The sequence below is a fragment of the Kryptolebias marmoratus genome, linkage group LG8 (genome assembly GCF_001649575.2).
Source record: "Kryptolebias marmoratus isolate JLee-2015 linkage group LG8, ASM164957v2, whole genome shotgun sequence".
NCBI classification, from domain to species: domain Eukaryota; kingdom Metazoa; phylum Chordata; class Actinopteri; order Cyprinodontiformes; family Rivulidae; genus Kryptolebias; species Kryptolebias marmoratus.
In genome coordinates this window covers 28,355,663-28,373,176 of record NC_051437.1, presented here as the reverse complement: position 1 = coordinate 28,373,176, position 17,514 = coordinate 28,355,663, and the positions used below count along the sequence as shown (strand labels likewise).

The window sequence follows — 17,514 nt, the reverse complement described above, 5'->3', positions numbered from 1 at the left end:
CTCTAAACCTGGTCCAGTTTGGAGCTCTAAACCCGGTCCTGTTAGGAGCTCTAAACCCGGTCCTGTTGGAGCTCTAAACCCGGTCCTGTTGGAGCTCTAAACCCGGTCCTGTTGGAGTTTTTACATTTCCCAGATTAAACACTGTAGATAAATATAAAATTGTAAATCTGTGTCGACTAAATGCTTCTGCTGCCTACAGTCTGACTCATAGTTAGTTTGAGGCTTACTTCCTACTCTGCGGTTGTGTCTGCCTGTCTTATTAGCACTGTGTGGCTGCCATGGTGACCCTAATGAGCCTCTGGCACCAGCTTTAATGTCTTTCTTTACACTTCCTCTACAGCTTATACGTCAAATTGTCAGCTATTTTGTCTGCTCAGATCTTTACAAAATAAAAGTCCTCTGAATATTTCGGAGCTTTAGATAAGACAGCTGCTGTAAGGTTGGAACTTCAGCATTTCCTCAGAATCTCTTTTATCCTCACAGATGATCACACTGCATGTAAAATACAGTTTACAGAAGTAAAACAAAGTGTTTGTTGTTTCTTTGCAGAACAGGAATATGCATACCGGAGACACTGCACTGCGGTGAGTCCCGCAAACTTATCTGCTCAAGGAAGCGTGAATAATCTGACAAACACTTCTGCTTTCAATTTAACAGACCGGCAACACAAAGTCAGACAACAAGTTCGACGACAAGTTTGACAATTTGTGAGTACAAGACGCCGCAACTTCTTCGTGTTTGGATCCAAAAATCAGCCTCTTATCCCACAAAACCAAATGCTTCCAGAAAAAAAAACAAAAATAACTGTAACACCTGATAAGTTTTCTTTAACTGGGCAGAGAAGATCATTGTGTACGGTGTGTATTTATGTAAAATATGCTGAATATTTATCTAAAACCCAATTATTCTGTCTCCAGTTTTAAACAAAAAGGGAACTTTACCTTTAAAGAGAAGCACTGGGATGAAAAGACAGAGTGAGTCTGAGTTTAAACTTCTGCGTGTTTGAATGAATCCCTGGTTTAAACGATCTTCTCTGTCTCAGTCCTTCCTTTAAGATGACCCACACCACCTATGAGTCCAGCGGCGTGACGAGCAGGGCGCCGATCAGACGGCTGTCCGGATGGACCACCAGGACTACCAGGACCATCAGGACCGTGGTTCTGGTTGTCCTGCTGGCAGCTGCTCTGTCTGCTGGGATCTACCTCTACCTGATGGGAGACCAAACTCTCTGAGATGATTTGCTTTAAATTCACATTATTTTAGAAGTGATTATCCTTTTTTTTCTCATACCAGACAACAGATTTACTTTAGTTTTAATTTACTCATGTTTTAATTGTGTTTGTTGTACAGGACTTTGGTCCGCTGTGCTTTAAAGTTGGACTGGACATCCTAATAAACCCAAATTTAATGACTTTTCTGTGTTCTTCAGAATCACTTAATTCCTTTTAAATGACCAAAACACAAGTGTATGCAAAGATTTGATCAGGTTTAATTCCTCTGAACCAGCTGCTCTGCGAAACAACCCTGTAAAGAAAACATAAATTGTTTTTTTATTTGTTATTCTGCCTGAATTTTTGCAGCTTCAATGAACACAGATGTCTGATTTAAGTGTAAAATTTGAAGCTGACGTTCTAAAGAAAGCAGACAAACTCTGACCTTTGAGTCTTAAGGTGGTTTCTCGCTACGCTGGGACTCTCTGGGATGAGTCGGAGACACAAAGTTGCAAGAAAATATGCAAACTTTCACTTCAACTCTCACTGAACAATGCAAAAAAAAACCCATGCATGTTAGACTGCCTCAGGCCCAGGCCTCCCTTTGCCTGGTTAAATAAATAAATTTGCACAAACTCCTGGTAAAATTTGGACAGAAACTTGCATATAGAGGTTTGAGAAGGATCCAATCATGTCTGGTGGGTCTGCTGTAAGCTGAGAGCTTCACAGATGTAAACGGGTAAAAGTTAAACCTCTAACTTTTTATAAAGTAAGATAATAGAAGCTGATGCTGCCAGAAACATCCTGAAGGTGGCAGAACTGGAGCAGAAATGGTGAAACAGAAACTGTAAAAGCCGAAGACAGAAAACGGCGATGAAATGTGAAAACGATAAAGAGAAATAAAATCTCAGCCGTGTTCCTGCCTTCAGCTGGCCCACAACGAAACACAGATCTGCAGGGAAACATGTCTTTATCATAAACACTGTTTTTATTCGAAACAAACAGACCGCAGACAGCTAAACGCAGCTTCAGGAGAAACGTTTCTTCACAGGAAACATACCTGAGTTCAAACATATACACGAGAGGGAGTTAATATATATATTTATATACATACAGGGAAAACATCAGCAGCTGAGCTGAACTTATCTCTAAAAGTCTAGTTAGTTTATTTGCTCATAAGCTTTGAGTGAATCATAAATTAAGCTTCAGAACTCCTCATTATAGCTTCAAACAAAAACACAAATACTTAAATCCGGTCGAACATTTGGTCACAGAAATGAGGAACATCACTTTCAGTTTCTTCCATTTCCTTATTTTCTTGTATAAACTGTGATTTTTGTAACTTTTTTGCTTTCATTTATAGTTTTCTACAGCTTGAATCTGTTATTTGTGGTTAATTTTTGTCTCGACACTCACAAAATAAAAGATTAAAGACTTCCTGTATTTGAGGAATTAACTAATAAAGTTTGTGTCGTGACATTTGAGTCTTTAAACAAACTTATTTTCAAACACTGACTACAGTTCTTTTTTATTTAAAGAGTTTAAAAAATAAGTTAAAAACAAAACTTTGGCGTCAAGCCTGTTTGTCTGTTAGCAAAATATCTCATGAACCACCGGACAGATTTTAATTAAACTCTCAGGAAATAATTACAGCTCATTAGCGTTTGATGTCAACCCAATTCAAGATGGCCGCTACAGCTGATCAACCAACATGAACGTGGCTTTAAATCAGTCCAGCTAATTTTGAGTCATCCTCAACTTTCCTTTAGGAAATGCTAAACTTTTAAGTATTTCCAAGCACAAATAAAGGCAGTAGCAGCTAGCTGTAGCTCCTCTGACACACCTTGGGGCACTTCCTGTAACGCAGAAACATGACGGTGGAGAAAAGGTTTAAAGCCCAAAATTCAGATGAGCCGCTTTAAAATGTTGGAGACCTGAGCTGTTCGGACTAGCCTTTAGCTCGTCCATCCAGTCAAAGTTAAACTCATTTCTCCAGTCTGACATCATCCACAGCAGGTAAGATACTAACTGTTCGTAACCTTTCCGTAGAACCAGCTGTCTAACAATCGGAGCTACGACTTTAAAGGTTTTCTGTTAAACTGAGTTAAAAGTGAAGCCTTAAAATGTCACAGCAGCTTGAGTTTCACAAACTGATCTTTTGTTTTGGAAACTATCCTAACGTCTCAGCTTTTTCTTTCCTGTCATATATTATAACAAATACTATCTGTAATTAATTCAAGAAAATAAATCTGTTAAACAGCCGCATGTTGGAGGAGGAGAGCCCTTAGAGATCAAATTAATCCGACAAGAATAAGTCTAAGAGAGGCACACTCCTTTGACAGTCTCATTGTTCCACCAACCCTGATTTAATTTAATTTCTATTAAATACAGTCGTTTTTAAGTTAAAATAAATGTTTTTTTTTTAGATTCCACCAGTCTTGTTCAAATCACCAGGCATGAGAGCGAGTCTTGGGTGTATCTCAGCAGATGGGCTGCGAAGAAGAACACAAAGATAAAATTAAAACCCAGGAGGACGTGGGACACAGTTTGTGTTTCTGGTGACGTACCTGGCGGCGTATCCCTGAAACCCGAGTGCTGTGATGAAGATGTTGATGAGAACTGTGAAGAAGACGAAGACCGTGGCCGTGTTGTTCATCCTGTCCAGCTTGGCGTGTTTCTCTTTGTCATTCAGATCGTACTTCACTGCTGGCAGAAATCACAGAAAAATAAGATAAAACAGCCAAAACAAGGAGTCTGAGACTGCAAAAAGCCCAGGAAGGGTAGATATACAAACACGAAGAAATCTAATCCTAATCACAAAGTTGTTTGATCTTTTATTAGAAGAAAAAAGATGGTTGGAAAAGTTGCTTCTTTAAAATAAGACTTTGGTAACTTCTCTGCTGTGTTAAAAGTGAGGCGCTTCTTATCTCTGCTGCCCCCTGGTGTCTGTTTTCAACATAACCAATTAAATTCAACATGTCCGGGTTTGTGGGTCAGAAAAAGATCCACAGCATTCCTTAAAGGAATCATCAGATTATCATCACAAAAGCAGCAGGTTCTGCTGCTCTGGAGTTTCTGCCAGGGCGGAAAGACATCAGCAATGACCTCAGAGAAGCAGCTGTAGCTGCCTGTCAATCTGGGAAGGGTCAAAGGTCATTTCCAAACTATCTGGACACCATTATTCTATAGAGAGACAGATTATTCACAAGAGGAAACATTTAAGACAGCTGCTGATCTTCACCCTGAAGGTCAGACCGTGCAATTGTCAGAGAAATGAGCTCCATCTCAGACTCTACAGGCCTCAGTTAGCAGGTTAAAGGTCAAAGGTCATGACAGGACAATTAGAAACAGTATGAACATGTATGGCTTGTTCGTTGCAGGAGAATCCGAATGAAAGCATCTGAAGGAACCACAAGACTTCTGGACCAGAACCAGAACCAGAGGACAGATGTTTACCCAGAATGCACTGCAGCTGTCAGCACGGCGGTGGAGGGCTGATGGTTTGGGCTGATTCTGGAGTCAGATGTGAGGCCATCTGTCCAACAAACAGAATGGTCCAGAACCAGAACCAGAACCTCAGAGAGCTGAAGCAACGCTGGAAAGAAGAGTGGGCCACAACTCCTCCACAACCATGAGAGACAAACAGGAACCCACTGAAGAGGAGGTTCTACAAATGCTTTGAAATAAGAGAATTTTGTTTACAGATTCAATATTTTCACTCATATTTTTTCATCTATTGGTGCTTCTAACCTTTGAATTTTGTTTTTCAGGCACTGAAGATGTTCTTAATTTTAGGACCTAATATAGAACAGGTGACTTTTAAACTTTGCCCTCATGAGCGGAACCTTATTTAAAAGTATTTGTACTTATTTTAAGTATTCTGAAAAGGCCCAAAACTGTGACCAGGTTTAAAGGAATCTCCATCTTGCAGATTTTAATGTATTTTATCAAGCACAGAGGTGGAGGGTTGATGATTAGGGTACTGAAGTTTCAGTTTTCAGGTTGAAAGGTGTCGAACGTTTATCAGGATGTAAAGCTACACCAGCTTGTTTTATCCTGAGACCTGCAGGGTTATCTCAGATGGTTGGACTTTACTGACAGTGATGAAGAGGTTTGTTTTCATCCTCATCAAGTTTAATGCATTTCTTTAAATTTAAATAAAGGGCTTTGCAACTGCAAGAGTTGTGCTTAAAGTGGAAGGACAACAACGAATAAACATCAACTTGCCGATGAAGACGAGCAGCAGTCCCACTATGACCTGGAGGATGATGGACAGACCCAGCAGGACAATGAGAGGGATGTAGAACCGGTACTGTGGCCCCACATAGAGCACCGTCTTCAGCTGGGACGAGTTGGCCATCAGCAAGGCGACATCGAGCATGCTCTGAGCTGCACTCTTCTTTGTGGCGTAGTGGTTCATGTCCAAGCGAGACCTTCTACCAACGCGACCCTGCGAGGACAGAAAGGAAACATCAAGGCTGAGAAACGCCCCTCGTTACAGACGCTGTTCCAAACACATAAAAAAACTATTTTTTTCTTTGTGCATGGGTGTGGTGGTAAGAAGAGGGGTGGGAGCGACACATCGACAGGTGATGACTCACCTGGGCTGCAGAAATAAACTGGTTCTCGGTCTCATATAAACCTGTTTTGTCGCGAGCTGAGACATGCATGTGCAGACAGACACTCCCTTTTTTACATGCTTCAGACACACAACAGCTGCATTCCTCCCAGTGAACATGGTGTTCTTAATACTTCTGACTGGGGTTTTGCATTTAATGTCCACCTTTCTGTCTCCGTATTGTCCATTTAATCCCCACTACAGCTCATAATTTCTTCACTGTTCAATGGTGTCTCACAGTCTTCCACCAACTTCTTTGTTTCTCCACCCAGGAAGGCCCAGGTTTTGGACCAAGAGAAAGCCAGTCCGCAGAGAGTTACAAAACAGACAAGGACAAGCACACATTTACTAATTGTGTAATCCTGGTATAACTGTCACTACGTTAAACTATCTAAACTAAAATATTGACTATATGGTCCGTGTAGAACCAAAGCAAGAGTTGTGTCTGGATTCTCGGCACAAAGTTGAGCTTGTTCCAGGTTCGGTTTGGACATCCTCAGGGCTGCCCCATGTCTCAGATCCTGTTTGTGGCGTTCATGATTGAAAGGAGATCCCAGATACTAGAAGCTGACAGGAGCTTCTTCTGTGCTCAGTCTTAGAGATGGACTGAGGAAATCCGTCATGGTAGAGGGAGGAGCTCGGAGTAGAGCCGCTGCTCCTCCTCGTCACAAGGAGTCAGCTGAGGTGGTTCAGGCATCTGATTAGGATGCCTCTCTTTGAAGGTTTTCCAGGGACTTTCCATTAGGAGGAGGCCCAGAACTCAATGGAGGGATTGTAAATCCTCTCTGGTCTGGGAACACCTTGGAACCTCCAGGAGGAGCTGGAGAGGGTCGCTGAGGAGTGGGAGGTCTGGGATTTCCACCTCGAACCTGTTGCCTCCGCGACCCGACCACAGATAAGCAGAAGGAAATGGACAGACCGACAGATACTATGATTATATCATATCAGTTGCAAAAAATTAATACAATAAAACTATTAGTTGGGGGCTCGTCCGGGATGCTAGTTTTGGTCACAATGTAGCTCAAAGGTTAAATATACAAACATATAAATAATAACAATAACTAGAAATGACACACTAAATAGATTAAAACAACTCAATGTTATGTTCGAAATGGAATAAAAATCATAAACTTAATAAATCTTACTCCAGCGCCTTTTGATGAAAACTCTTTGTTTAAACATGTTGGTCTACTCATGATTAGCCATAACTTATTATGTTTTCTTTTTGTTTTTTTGCCTTTGCCACAGTTAAACAAGAACCAACAACGTGACCTATTTTCTTCCGGCACATAGCTCCTTCAGTTCGCTCGTCACCATCGACGGAAACTTACTGCTTAAAACACCATCAGTAACAAACGCGTTTTTAAGGCAACATGTGGACGAAACGTCACAGCTGGGTGCAACTCTCACTGAGTCACAAAGCTTTCATTGACCTCAACACCCAGCAGACAACAGAGATATCATTGCTGACATTCCTGTAAAAACTGGGATCTGTGGCTCCCAAACTGCTTTATTTTTCAGTAAAATGATAGGAAATAACAGATTTAGTGTCAAAAAGACCAGCAGTGTTTCTGAGATTAAGAAGAAAGATGATCTATAGTTTAAATCCCACCTACATGTTTAAATCCAGGCTAAATAAAATGGTAAAAACAATATCTATCAATGCTCAACAATCACATAAAGATGTTTAGTGAAGTAATGAGATCAATTATTTTCTTCTGCGTTCACCTCAGTTTGATTCTTTACTGAAGACAATGAAATTCTCTCATGATTAGCGGTAAAAGGACAGAAGTTAATCTAACTTGTGTCTGATGTTTCTTACCTCCATGTCTCCCATTTTATCCAGAGGTATGTCCTCTCCGTTCAGCCTGGACATCCTCCTGCCTCTGATAACCGTCCGGCAGAGACTCCCAGAAACAGAGCTGTCGGGTCAAACAGGTCCTCCAGTTTCAGATTAACTCCACCCGCTCTGGGAAAAAACTCCACCCAACAAGCCTCTCTGTTCTTACATCACCAACACATTATGTCCCTTTTAATGAAGGATGGGTGGATTCCCGTGGCCATGGCGAACATGTGTTGTTGGTCACAACACCGTACACACATTCGTGTCGACAACCACGGTCCTTTGAGGAAATGTGCTCGGATTTATCCCAACTCTGAGAAGATTAACTTTCCAAAGAGTCTGCTCTCATCAGCATTTAACACATTGATTGAAACCAGAAAAGCAGAACAAAATAAAATACTGACACATAATTTTATAGGCTGCTTTCTGCTAAAATCAGCTCTATCATAATATTAGATCTTCTGAGGATCCCCACATGGTGTTTTACGACCCACATCAGGACCCCAACCCCAGCTTTGGGAACCACTGCTCTATGAAATCATTACATCTTTGTAATGTTTTTTTTTTATGTTTTAATTATTGTTTCAATTTCAGAACCAGGAAAAAAACAACATGAACTGATCTTCCAACTCTGGAGTGAGCATTAAAGGAGTTCGGTCACAGCTGTTGTACTAATACAGCTTCCTTTTCTTTTTAATTTGAATTAAAAGCAACAAATTGAACCAATTAATTAATCTAACGCTGGTTAAAACCTGTTGTGCCTGTTTCCTTTTAACTTCTGTATTTATAGAGGTACAGAAGCTGCTATGAAATACAACATTGCAAACTTTTTACTCAAATTACCAACAGATGTTTTGTTTTGTAAATCCTGCTCTCGATTTCCCTTTTTATTACCCCAGGATGGAATAACTGCCATTTAGATAAGAAAACCTGTTAAACAGGTCACGGAGGGAAAGGGAAGCTTTGAGCTTTTTTAAATAAAATAATTGAAGAATATTTAATGCTATAAAGTTTGAGTGTCATCCTTTAGTTTTCACATTTGTGGAATCTCTTTTGGGAGTTTCGTTCCCCAGACAAAAGCAAGAAATAAAATGACACATTCATTAATTCATCAGTTAGATGTTTGATCTAAAGATACTTTAAGACTAAATTCTGTTCAGCCTGACCATATTTCATTTTTAGCTCTTTTTCTGCAGCTACTTTAAAAGCTAAAAGTTTGAATGTCTTGAATCATACTGCCCCATAGTGGTAAAAATCTTTAATAAAAAGAAAGCAAAGTGGTTACTAAACTTCAACCCATTATATAATTTATCATTTACTGCTGGTTGAAACAATTAATGTGAGCATAAAATCCATCTTTACTGCCACAATATTTGGACTTTTGTTCCTTCAGCTATAATGAAAATATGAAATGAGCAATTTCAAAATCTGTTCAGATGTAAGGAAAATAACTGAAACAGTAAAAAGAGGATTTATCTTAGATGACTACCACTCTATATTAAAACTCAAACACAGAAAGTAATGCACATAAAACTTTATTTTGACAGTGAGATCACATACAGTAACAGCACTGCTTAATATTCTTCACCCTCGTCTTCCTCTCCCAAGCTATCGGTTCCAACCTCCTCGTAATCCTTCTCCAGAGCGGCCATGTCCTCCCGGGCCTCGGAGAACTCGCCCTCCTCCATCCCCTCCCCCACGTACCAGTGGACGAAGGCCCTCTTGGCGTACATCAGGTCGAACTTGTGGTCGAGCCGGGCCCAGGCCTCGGCGATGGCGGTGGTGTTGCTCAGCATGCACACAGCCCTCTGCACCTTGGCCAGGTCTCCTCCGGGAACCACGGTGGGCGGCTGGTAGTTGATGCCCACCTTGAAGCCGGTGGGACACCAGTCCACGAACTGGATGCTGCGCTTGGTTTTGATGGTGGCGATGGCAGCGTTGACGTCTTTGGGCACCACGTCGCCGCGGTACAGAAGGCAGCAGGCCATGTACTTGCCATGGCGAGGGTCGCATTTCACCAGCTGATTGGCGGGCTCGAAGCAGGAGTTTGTGATCTCGGCCACAGTCAGCTGCTCGTGGTACGCCTTCTCAGCAGAGATGACGGGGGCGTAGGTCGCCAGAGGGAAGTGGATACGAGGATATGGCACCAGGTTGGTCTGGAACTCTGTCAGGTCCACGTTCAGGGCGCCGTCGAAGCGAAGAGAAGCTGTGATGGAGGACACGATCTGGCTGATGAGCCTGTTCAGGTTGGTGTAGGTGGGACGCTCGATGTCCAGGTTTCTGCGGCAGATGTCGTAGATGGCCTCATTGTCCACCATGAAGGCGCAGTCCGAGTGCTCCAAGGTGGTGTGGGTGGTCAGGATGGCGTTGTAGGGTTCCACCACAGCGGTGGACACCTGAGGGGCTGGGTAGACCGAGAACTCCAGTTTGGACTTCTTGCCGTAGTCCACAGACAGACGCTCCATCAGCAGAGAGGTGAAACCAGAACCAGTGCCACCACCGAAGCTGTGGAAGACCAGGAAGCCCTGAAGACCTGTGCACTGGTCCGACTGGGGACAAAGAACTAGTTTAGTCATTTCAATTGCTTCTTTAAGATCCCAACTGCTTTGAATTTACTCACCAGTTTACGGATCCTTTCCAGAACCAGGTCAATGATTTCTTTCCCTATTGTGTAGTGTCCACGGGCGTAGTTGTTGGCAGCATCCTCCTTACCAGTAATCAGCTGCTCGGGGTGGAACAGTTGGCGGTAGGTTCCAGTGCGCACCTCATCTGATCAGGCGAGGAATTCAGTTAGTTGTGTTTTTTACATTTCATTTTGTGTAAATGTTCAAAATCCAGCTTTGCTTACCGATGACAGTGGGCTCCAGGTCCACGAAAACAGCTCTGGGGACGTGTTTCCCCGATCCAGTTTCACTGAAGAACGTGTTGAAGGAATCATCTCCTCCTCCGATGGTTTTGTCACTCGGCATCTGTCCGTCCGGCTGGATCCCATGCTCCAGGCAGTACAGCTCCCAGCAGGCATTGCCAATCTGGACACCAGCCTGACCAACGTGCACTGAGATACACTCACGCTGGGGAGAAACAGGATTTACATACACTTTGTTTAAAAAGATAATGACAGACTTGTGTGGCTTAGCTTTTGAGTCCATTTGCAAGTTGGTACTAAAGACAAGGAACCACTTGTTTTATTGCTTTTCACCTGCAGGAGCAAAAAGAGGGGGGAGAGGATGGTACAAAAGGTCTCTTGTGGAGAAACCGAAAAAGTTTTTTTATCAGTTTTAAGTAGGGAATAATCCCCACAGAGCTGTGGTTAGTCATCTCTATGAAGAGAACAGACTTCCTCAATTTGAACAAAAAAGGTGAAAAAAAAAAAAAAAACTCCAAACAGAAGAGCTTTTGTTTGAAACCCCTAGTGACTAGTTTTTTATAAAAAAGACCCAGCCAGACAGTCTAAAAAGCTGCTGAATCAGACTCATTGACCCCGCCAACCTGCGCAGATAAAATACCGGAAGTACGCCCAAGACTGAAGGTGAATTAGCCTGTGGCCTGTTAAAAATCACATTTAAATGTTGTTCTCATTCGGTTTTTAAAACTACAGTTAATGATAAACCTTGTTAAATAACTCGAGGACAACGTTAACGGTATAAAAAGTTTACTTTTTCGTACTATTTGAGGTTAAAACGTCGAGGAAGATGCGGTGATTCGATTCATTTAACCGGTTTAACTTTTTAAAAAGTTGTTTTGAAATTTACATCAATCCGTTTTTACCTGCCAGAACTAAAGTTTCTAACTTACCATATTTCTAGAAGTCGAAAAAAAAGTCTTGAGACGAAGAAAAGAGGAAGAAATAAAGTTTGCTCCCACAGACAGACTTTTATCAGTCTTGTGCAAGAGGCAACTGCCAAACCGCCCGCAAGGCGAGGTTATTTATACCCTCTCGCGCGCCGGAAATGCGTATTTCAATCTGATTGGTCAGCTGTCACATGCTCCTCCTTCCTATTGGTTTAAATCAGCGCCAACTTAAACCGACGTTTAGAGCTCTTCAGGAAATGAGTGTCGCAAACTAATGTATCGTTTAATAGTTAGGCTCTTCGAGGCAAAAACGTTCAAAAATCAAATTTTACTGGTCAAAATGAACATTTCAGCAGTTCAGTATGTTCACCTGTGCATCCTCCTGTTATCCACTTATAATATCTATTAAGGTAGCTATAATTTTAACACAAAACAGTTTAAATGCAAATAATCTTAAGTAACATCTGGATTGTAAATGTCTGAAACTGGTGTCTCTTATTAATCAATTTATTTAAGATATCTAACGTGATTATTGTAGATGGGAGGCATGAAGTGTGCATGTGACGACATGGAGCTGAAAGTTTCATACACATAAATGAGAAAAGGGATATTGTTTTTTTCTGAAGAATGATGTTTAAAATTTACAAAACTTTAAGGACTTTTAGATTTTTTTTTTTTTTTTCCAACACAGCCTTAGTTGTGGAGACCTGGAAATTATTTTTTAACTAGTATCATTATAATAACATACTAATACTGAAATAAGATTGTTGTAAAGATCAAACTAAAAGAGGGAATTATTAATAAATAATTGTAGGGAATATATGTGTACATATATATTTTTTTCTCTCTTTTTAAAGAAAATTATGTGCTAACTTAAGCACATTTTCTGGTTCTGTTGTGTTAAATCGTCTGTTGCCTCCCTCCCCAATATGGCCGTTTAGTTAACGTGCCCTTACGTGACGTCATACGTACAACCGGAAGTTGTATATTTCTTCCGGTTCAGTCAGTTAGCTCCATGCAGAAGATGTCGGGCTGCTTTACCCTTCACACCGCGGTGCTCCGTGGGGCTCTGAGAGGAGCTTCCAGCCTCCAGAACCGGGCCCGGACCGGCCCAGCCGCCGCCGCCGGACTCAGGTTAGCATCCAGCGCCGCTCCACGGGAAGGAAAGGCGGCGATAATCGAGTCCACGGAGGAGTACAAGTTCGTAGAGCGGCTCATCCCAGCGTCGCGAGTCCCCGAACCGCCGAAACACGCCGGACCCGCGCCATCCGGCTGGATCCCTCCGGCCGAAACCCCGCCGGCTCTGCCGTACATGATCCGCCGCTCCCGCATGCACAACGTCCCGGTCTACACCGACCTGACCCACGGCAACCGCAAGATGACGCTGGTGCGGAAGGTGGAGGGGGACATCTGGGCTCTGGAGAAGGACGTGAGGGAGTACCTGAAGGAGGTGACGGGGAAGGAGCTGCCCACGCAGGTCAACGAGGTCACCATGACGCTGAAGGTCAAAGGTCACTTCGATCAGGAGCTGAAGGACTGGCTGACCAGCAAAGGCTTCTGAGGGACACCACCTGGACACTTCCGGTTCCTCAAACCTGAACACTTCCGGGACTCTGTGACACCAGAGCGCTTTATAATGAGTCAGACTGTACAGATTTTTTATTAATTAATGCAACAATAAACATTTAACTGCTTCCATCCTGTGAGTTTTGTGTTTATCACAGCAAGAAAACATGATCTGTAGCTTTTAGGTGTATTAAATTAGGTGGTTCTGTAAAATAAATTCAAATTCAGGTAAAACCTGAGACTCTGAAGTGATTTCTGTTTACAGGAATGCTTTGGAATAATTCCTAAATCAAGGGATGAAGTAATGTTGTCTACAAATAAAACAGCTCTACTTTTAAGTTGAGTTTTCAAGGCGATTGTTGTTGCAAAGACATCATTTATTCAGTTAAATGTACAAAAAACAAAAATATAACAGTTTTAGAGGCACAGAAAGTAAATTTGCATCAACAAGGTTTCGAGGTTGTTGAAATGTTAAGTTTTCAGCAAACAGAATGGGACTAAATTTACTAAAAGGGAAAAAAGTGCAAACAAGAACTTGAATGAAGACGTTTGAACAGGGATGTAAGACATCAACGCTCACAGTAAGGCCTGCTAAAACAAACAGACTAATTTAAAAATAACTAACTTGGCTTTATGTTAAATAAAAACATCATAAACTCATAATCCAGTTCGGTTTGTTGTTCTGTATCGTTCAGCCGTCAGTTGGGTTTCAGACTGAATCTAAGAACTGGGCGACGGAGAAGCGATCAGGAATCGAGCTGAGATAAGAAGTTTCTGATTTGCTGGGAGGTTTCCTCCAGCTGATCCGCTGCAGGGGCAGAACAACAAACAATCAGGTGTCAGATATTTACCCCGCTGTGCGCGGAGACGGGCACATGAAAGAGAAGATGGACGTACGTAACGTGTGTTTCTCTCCTCGGCTCCAGTAGAGCGGCTGCGTCTGCAGCTGCTCGACTTCGTCTCTCATGGATGCAGAAGCTTCTGATGCTTCCTTCAGCATCTCCAGCTCCTGAGGAACCAAACAGAGGAACACAAGGATAATATTATTTAAGCTCAGGGTGAACTGAGACTGAGACTCTCATACAGAACTTGTGGGAGTTGTTGAGTAAACCTTGAAAATATCTTATGATAATCTTGATAATACTGTGAGAGTTCAGCACTTGAAGTAGCAGAAGTGACGTCCATGGAAGAGCTGTTTGCGGTGGAGAAGTCAGGCAGTTTGGATGTTTTGGTGCGTATTTATGCTCAGATTTGTTGAGTAAAGTAAGCAGATTGTTTTAAAAACCCATCATGGACTAGAGCTGAAAGAAAATGTTGAAACATTCAATTTAAAAGCCTCGTGTGTTTGAGTGTTGAGCTCTGGTTTATACGATGCTCCACCTCCAATCTTCACATCTTCTTCCCCTTTTAGCAGCAGACTCACTCTTATATTTCCACCTAAACATCTTCTCTGAGATTCTGCCATATTTTTGTTTACCTCCACAGACTACGGGCAGCTCGTGTTTTTCAGCAGATTCAGCTTTTGTTTACATTAAATGTGGACCCACGTTTCAGAACTGCATATCAACATATCTGGAACATTTCTGGAGTAAACTCTTTCGAACGGCACCATCAGGATGACTGCTTTTGAGCATAAAAATAAAAAGTTTATCAAAACCTAAATTCATATTCTGTCCTAAAAAAAAAAGCTAGTTAGTTGGTGCCATTAAAGCTCCAACAGCCAGATCTCCATTTAAAGCCGAGGATCCTGGCTACAGTTTGAGCACGCTGCCACCTGCTGGCCTGAGTCGAGTTTTTAACGTTGTGTTTGAGCACCGTGTTGCAGGCCAGCAGCCGCTGGTGGACTCTCTGGAAGATGTCCGTGTCTGCGCTGAAGCTGGGCGGCTCTCTGCTGCAGTACGGTTTCATGTCCGTGTCGAAAACGTGGCTGAAAGTCGTCATCAGCTGCTGGAGATCACACGCCGACAAACGCAGAGAACTCGGAGAAAAGACCGACAGAGCTGCGCCGTCCTTCAGGAAGTCACACTGAGGAGAAACATTCAGCAGATATTTAAATTTTGTGCTCGTCTCCAATATGTCACTTATAACTAACTAGTTATTTCTGTAGATTAGTTACCACTCATGTTTTTAACAGAAATGTTTATATTTTTGACAAAAGGATCCAGTTTGTCAGTTTTAGCATTTATTTGACCTGGAATAATTAAAAATGTTAAATGTTTGTGTTCCAACCAAACGCAACATTTTAAATCAACTATTTAAACAGAAAATTCTGAGCTTCCAAGATGCACTTGAATGCACCACGAGAAGGGATTTTTGACAGGAGATTTCAGAGTTGATAAGATGCACTCGAGTCCCTTTTTAACACCCGCGGCTAAAAGGTGGACAGGTTTTAGTTGTGTGTCTGTGTGTGTCAGTGAATGTCAACATTTATACATCTACATATCTATGTGTTTGTTCAACTCTAAATGAAAAAATAAATTATGTAATAAATGCATCAGTGTATGAAAACAAGCTCTGTTGTGACCATGTTGGAGTCAGAAGGTATTTAGCTCTCAGATACCAGGAGACAGCGGACATAAAATACCTTTGACTGTAGCTCCTTGAATTCTGTTTGAGTCGACTGTAGAACAGCAGAAACATCAGCAAACTCTTCTCTTGGTTTATAAGATGGTTTAGTGCCTTTGCGTAAAGCCCTGTAAGAAAAGGAACAGCAGTGAAAAAAGCTGGAGAAGAATCAAACTGCTGCAAACAATTATTTATATTAAAGTGGTTTTTTTTTCCTGGTATGAAACACAGAATGCTTAAGGGATGAAACTTTATGATTTTAAACATAAATAAGTTTTTCATTAATGAGTAATAAATCCCTGAAAGCAGCTTTAGATCCGTCCCTGAGACAGAAACCTTTTCAGGCGGCCGTAGAGACAGAAAACGTACTTGATCTGTGCAGGCCAGGGGTCGAGTGAGGGTCTGAGCATGTGTGTGAGGTTCTGCAGATTCTCTGCAGCAAAAAGCTCGTTCAGAAGAGCCTCTCCATCGGTTCTGTTCCCGGCAGACTTCTTACAACCAGGGACGAGAGTCAGGAGCTGCTCCAGGAACCGAAGCTGCCGCAGAGGACTCGCTTTGCCCTTAAAAAACAAATACGACACTCGTTTCTTGAACAGCTGACATATTTACTGGAAATTACCAACATCTAGAATAACTTTATTCAATTTCTCACCTTGATCAGGTCCAGATCATTCATTTTACTCAGCATCAGCTCCTGGCCAAAAGCAGCTATTTCTGTTTAGAGACAAATATATTAAAAAAAACAGACAGAAGGATTATTTCCTCTGGAAAAACAGTAAGTTGTTGTCTCACCTTTGGTTAAAGCGTCTGGGTCTTTAGACTTCACCGACGCATCTTTGGAACTGACGAAGTTCGGGTTGATGCTGTAAAGAGACACATCAGGATGGGAGTAAAGAATTAGTTTGTATTTATATTAAAACGTTTGGATAAACGAGGAAGCAGCTCGGGTGAACGTACCTGCAGCAGATCCAGGTGAGTATGTCGGTCCGGAGCTCTGAGGGAGAACACAACAACTCCAACATGCTGTCATCTTCCTGCAGGTACAGACCTTCAACCAAAGGACATGACGACGCCTGGAAAACAAAACACACAACATATTATTTTATATACAACAAATATTACAAACAATATAGGAAAACGTACAATCCAAACAATATTTTAGATGTTCAATTGACTAAAATGTCAAATTACATAAAATAAATGGAAGAAAAAAGTTCATTTTATTAAAATATCATCACAAAACTGTCAAAACATTTGAGATTTTAGTAAATAAAAGTTTAAATATTACTTTTTGAACTGAAACCTTGTCATGAAAAAACATTTTAAAACACACTGAAATATAATAAAAATCGGTTTAGTGCTAAAACACATCATCAGGAGCCAAATGGTAAAAGGAGGACATTTCTTCACGTTTGGACAGAAGCATTTTCATAATAACCCTAAAATAAAATAAGACAGTTTTCTAACATCATCCAAAAAAAGATCTCCAAAGCTAAAACAAATGAAACTGTATGAAATATTTTATGTTTGTTTACAAAACTGACAAGACGAAAGCAGATGGTTATAGTTTCACAACAACGCACTTTATTTACAATTATTTTTTTATTCCGGATTCAGAATTTATTGATCCTCTTGAATAAAAACTGTTTAATTATTACTTTCACCGTCTGGAAATTAAAGATGTCAAACTCAGACACGAAACTAAACTGACTGAGACATAAAAATACAACAAAAACTCAAATAAAAGCTAGAAATAATTGTACTAACACGATGTTTTTGACTTTATTTACCTGCAGTGAATCGTAAACTTGATGTGCGAGCTGTTTTTCTGTTATAGGACCCGCCATTTTCCGAACCGCTTCTTCTTCTTCTGTCTGACCCGCAGAGATAAAAGGTCTGACCGAGGAGACCTGCGCCCC

At 41.5% G+C, this 17,514-nt stretch overlaps 4 protein-coding genes across 5 annotated transcripts; 1 reads left to right on the top strand and 3 right to left on the bottom strand.

Annotated features, from left to right (window-relative positions):
• Nucleotides 1-2,180: 2,180 nt before the first annotated feature.
• On the bottom strand, nucleotides 2,181-7,804 carry si:dkey-93l1.9 (uncharacterized protein LOC562339 homolog). Of its 2 annotated transcripts, none has more exons than XM_017438369.3 (4): nucleotides 7,652-7,804; nucleotides 5,439-5,661; nucleotides 3,779-3,917; nucleotides 2,181-3,703 (listed from the first exon to the last, which is right to left on the bottom strand). In XM_017438369.3, the coding sequence occupies exons 1-4, from the start codon at nucleotides 7,703-7,705 to the stop codon at nucleotides 3,634-3,636; spliced, it is 486 nt and encodes a 161-aa protein (XP_017293858.1). In that variant the 5' UTR covers nucleotides 7,706-7,804; the 3' UTR covers nucleotides 2,181-3,633. The 2 variants fall into 2 exon arrangements, with proteins under 2 accessions (XP_017293858.1, XP_017293859.1); XM_017438370.3 differs by having other exon boundaries at nucleotides 3,779-3,914.
• Nucleotides 7,805-9,191: 1,387 nt separating this feature from the next.
• LOC108249182 (tubulin alpha-1C chain) lies at nucleotides 9,192-11,606 on the bottom strand. Its single transcript, XM_017438389.3, has 4 exons — nucleotides 11,468-11,606; nucleotides 10,521-10,743; nucleotides 10,293-10,441; nucleotides 9,192-10,221 (listed from the first exon to the last, which is right to left on the bottom strand). The coding sequence occupies exons 1-4, from the start codon at nucleotides 11,468-11,470 to the stop codon at nucleotides 9,247-9,249; spliced, it is 1,350 nt and encodes a 449-aa protein (XP_017293878.1). The 5' UTR covers nucleotides 11,471-11,606; the 3' UTR covers nucleotides 9,192-9,246.
• Nucleotides 11,607-12,453: 847 nt separating this feature from the next.
• mrpl49 (mitochondrial ribosomal protein L49) lies at nucleotides 12,454-13,162 on the top strand. The gene has a single exon (XM_017438391.3). It carries the CDS (start codon nucleotides 12,480-12,482, stop codon nucleotides 13,023-13,025), a length of 546 nt encoding a protein of 181 aa, XP_017293880.1. The 5' UTR covers nucleotides 12,454-12,479; the 3' UTR covers nucleotides 13,026-13,162.
• A 207-nt stretch (nucleotides 13,163-13,369) lies between these two features.
• haus7 (HAUS augmin-like complex, subunit 7) lies at nucleotides 13,370-17,483 on the bottom strand. The gene is made up of 9 exons (XM_017438390.2): nucleotides 17,386-17,483; nucleotides 16,553-16,668; nucleotides 16,388-16,458; nucleotides 16,248-16,309; nucleotides 15,965-16,155; nucleotides 15,615-15,723; nucleotides 14,846-15,055; nucleotides 13,928-14,039; nucleotides 13,370-13,838 (listed from the first exon to the last, which is right to left on the bottom strand). The coding sequence occupies exons 1-9, from the start codon at nucleotides 17,440-17,442 to the stop codon at nucleotides 13,777-13,779; spliced, it is 990 nt and encodes a 329-aa protein (XP_017293879.1). The 5' UTR covers nucleotides 17,443-17,483; the 3' UTR covers nucleotides 13,370-13,776.
• Between the last annotated feature and the right edge of the window lie 31 nt (nucleotides 17,484-17,514).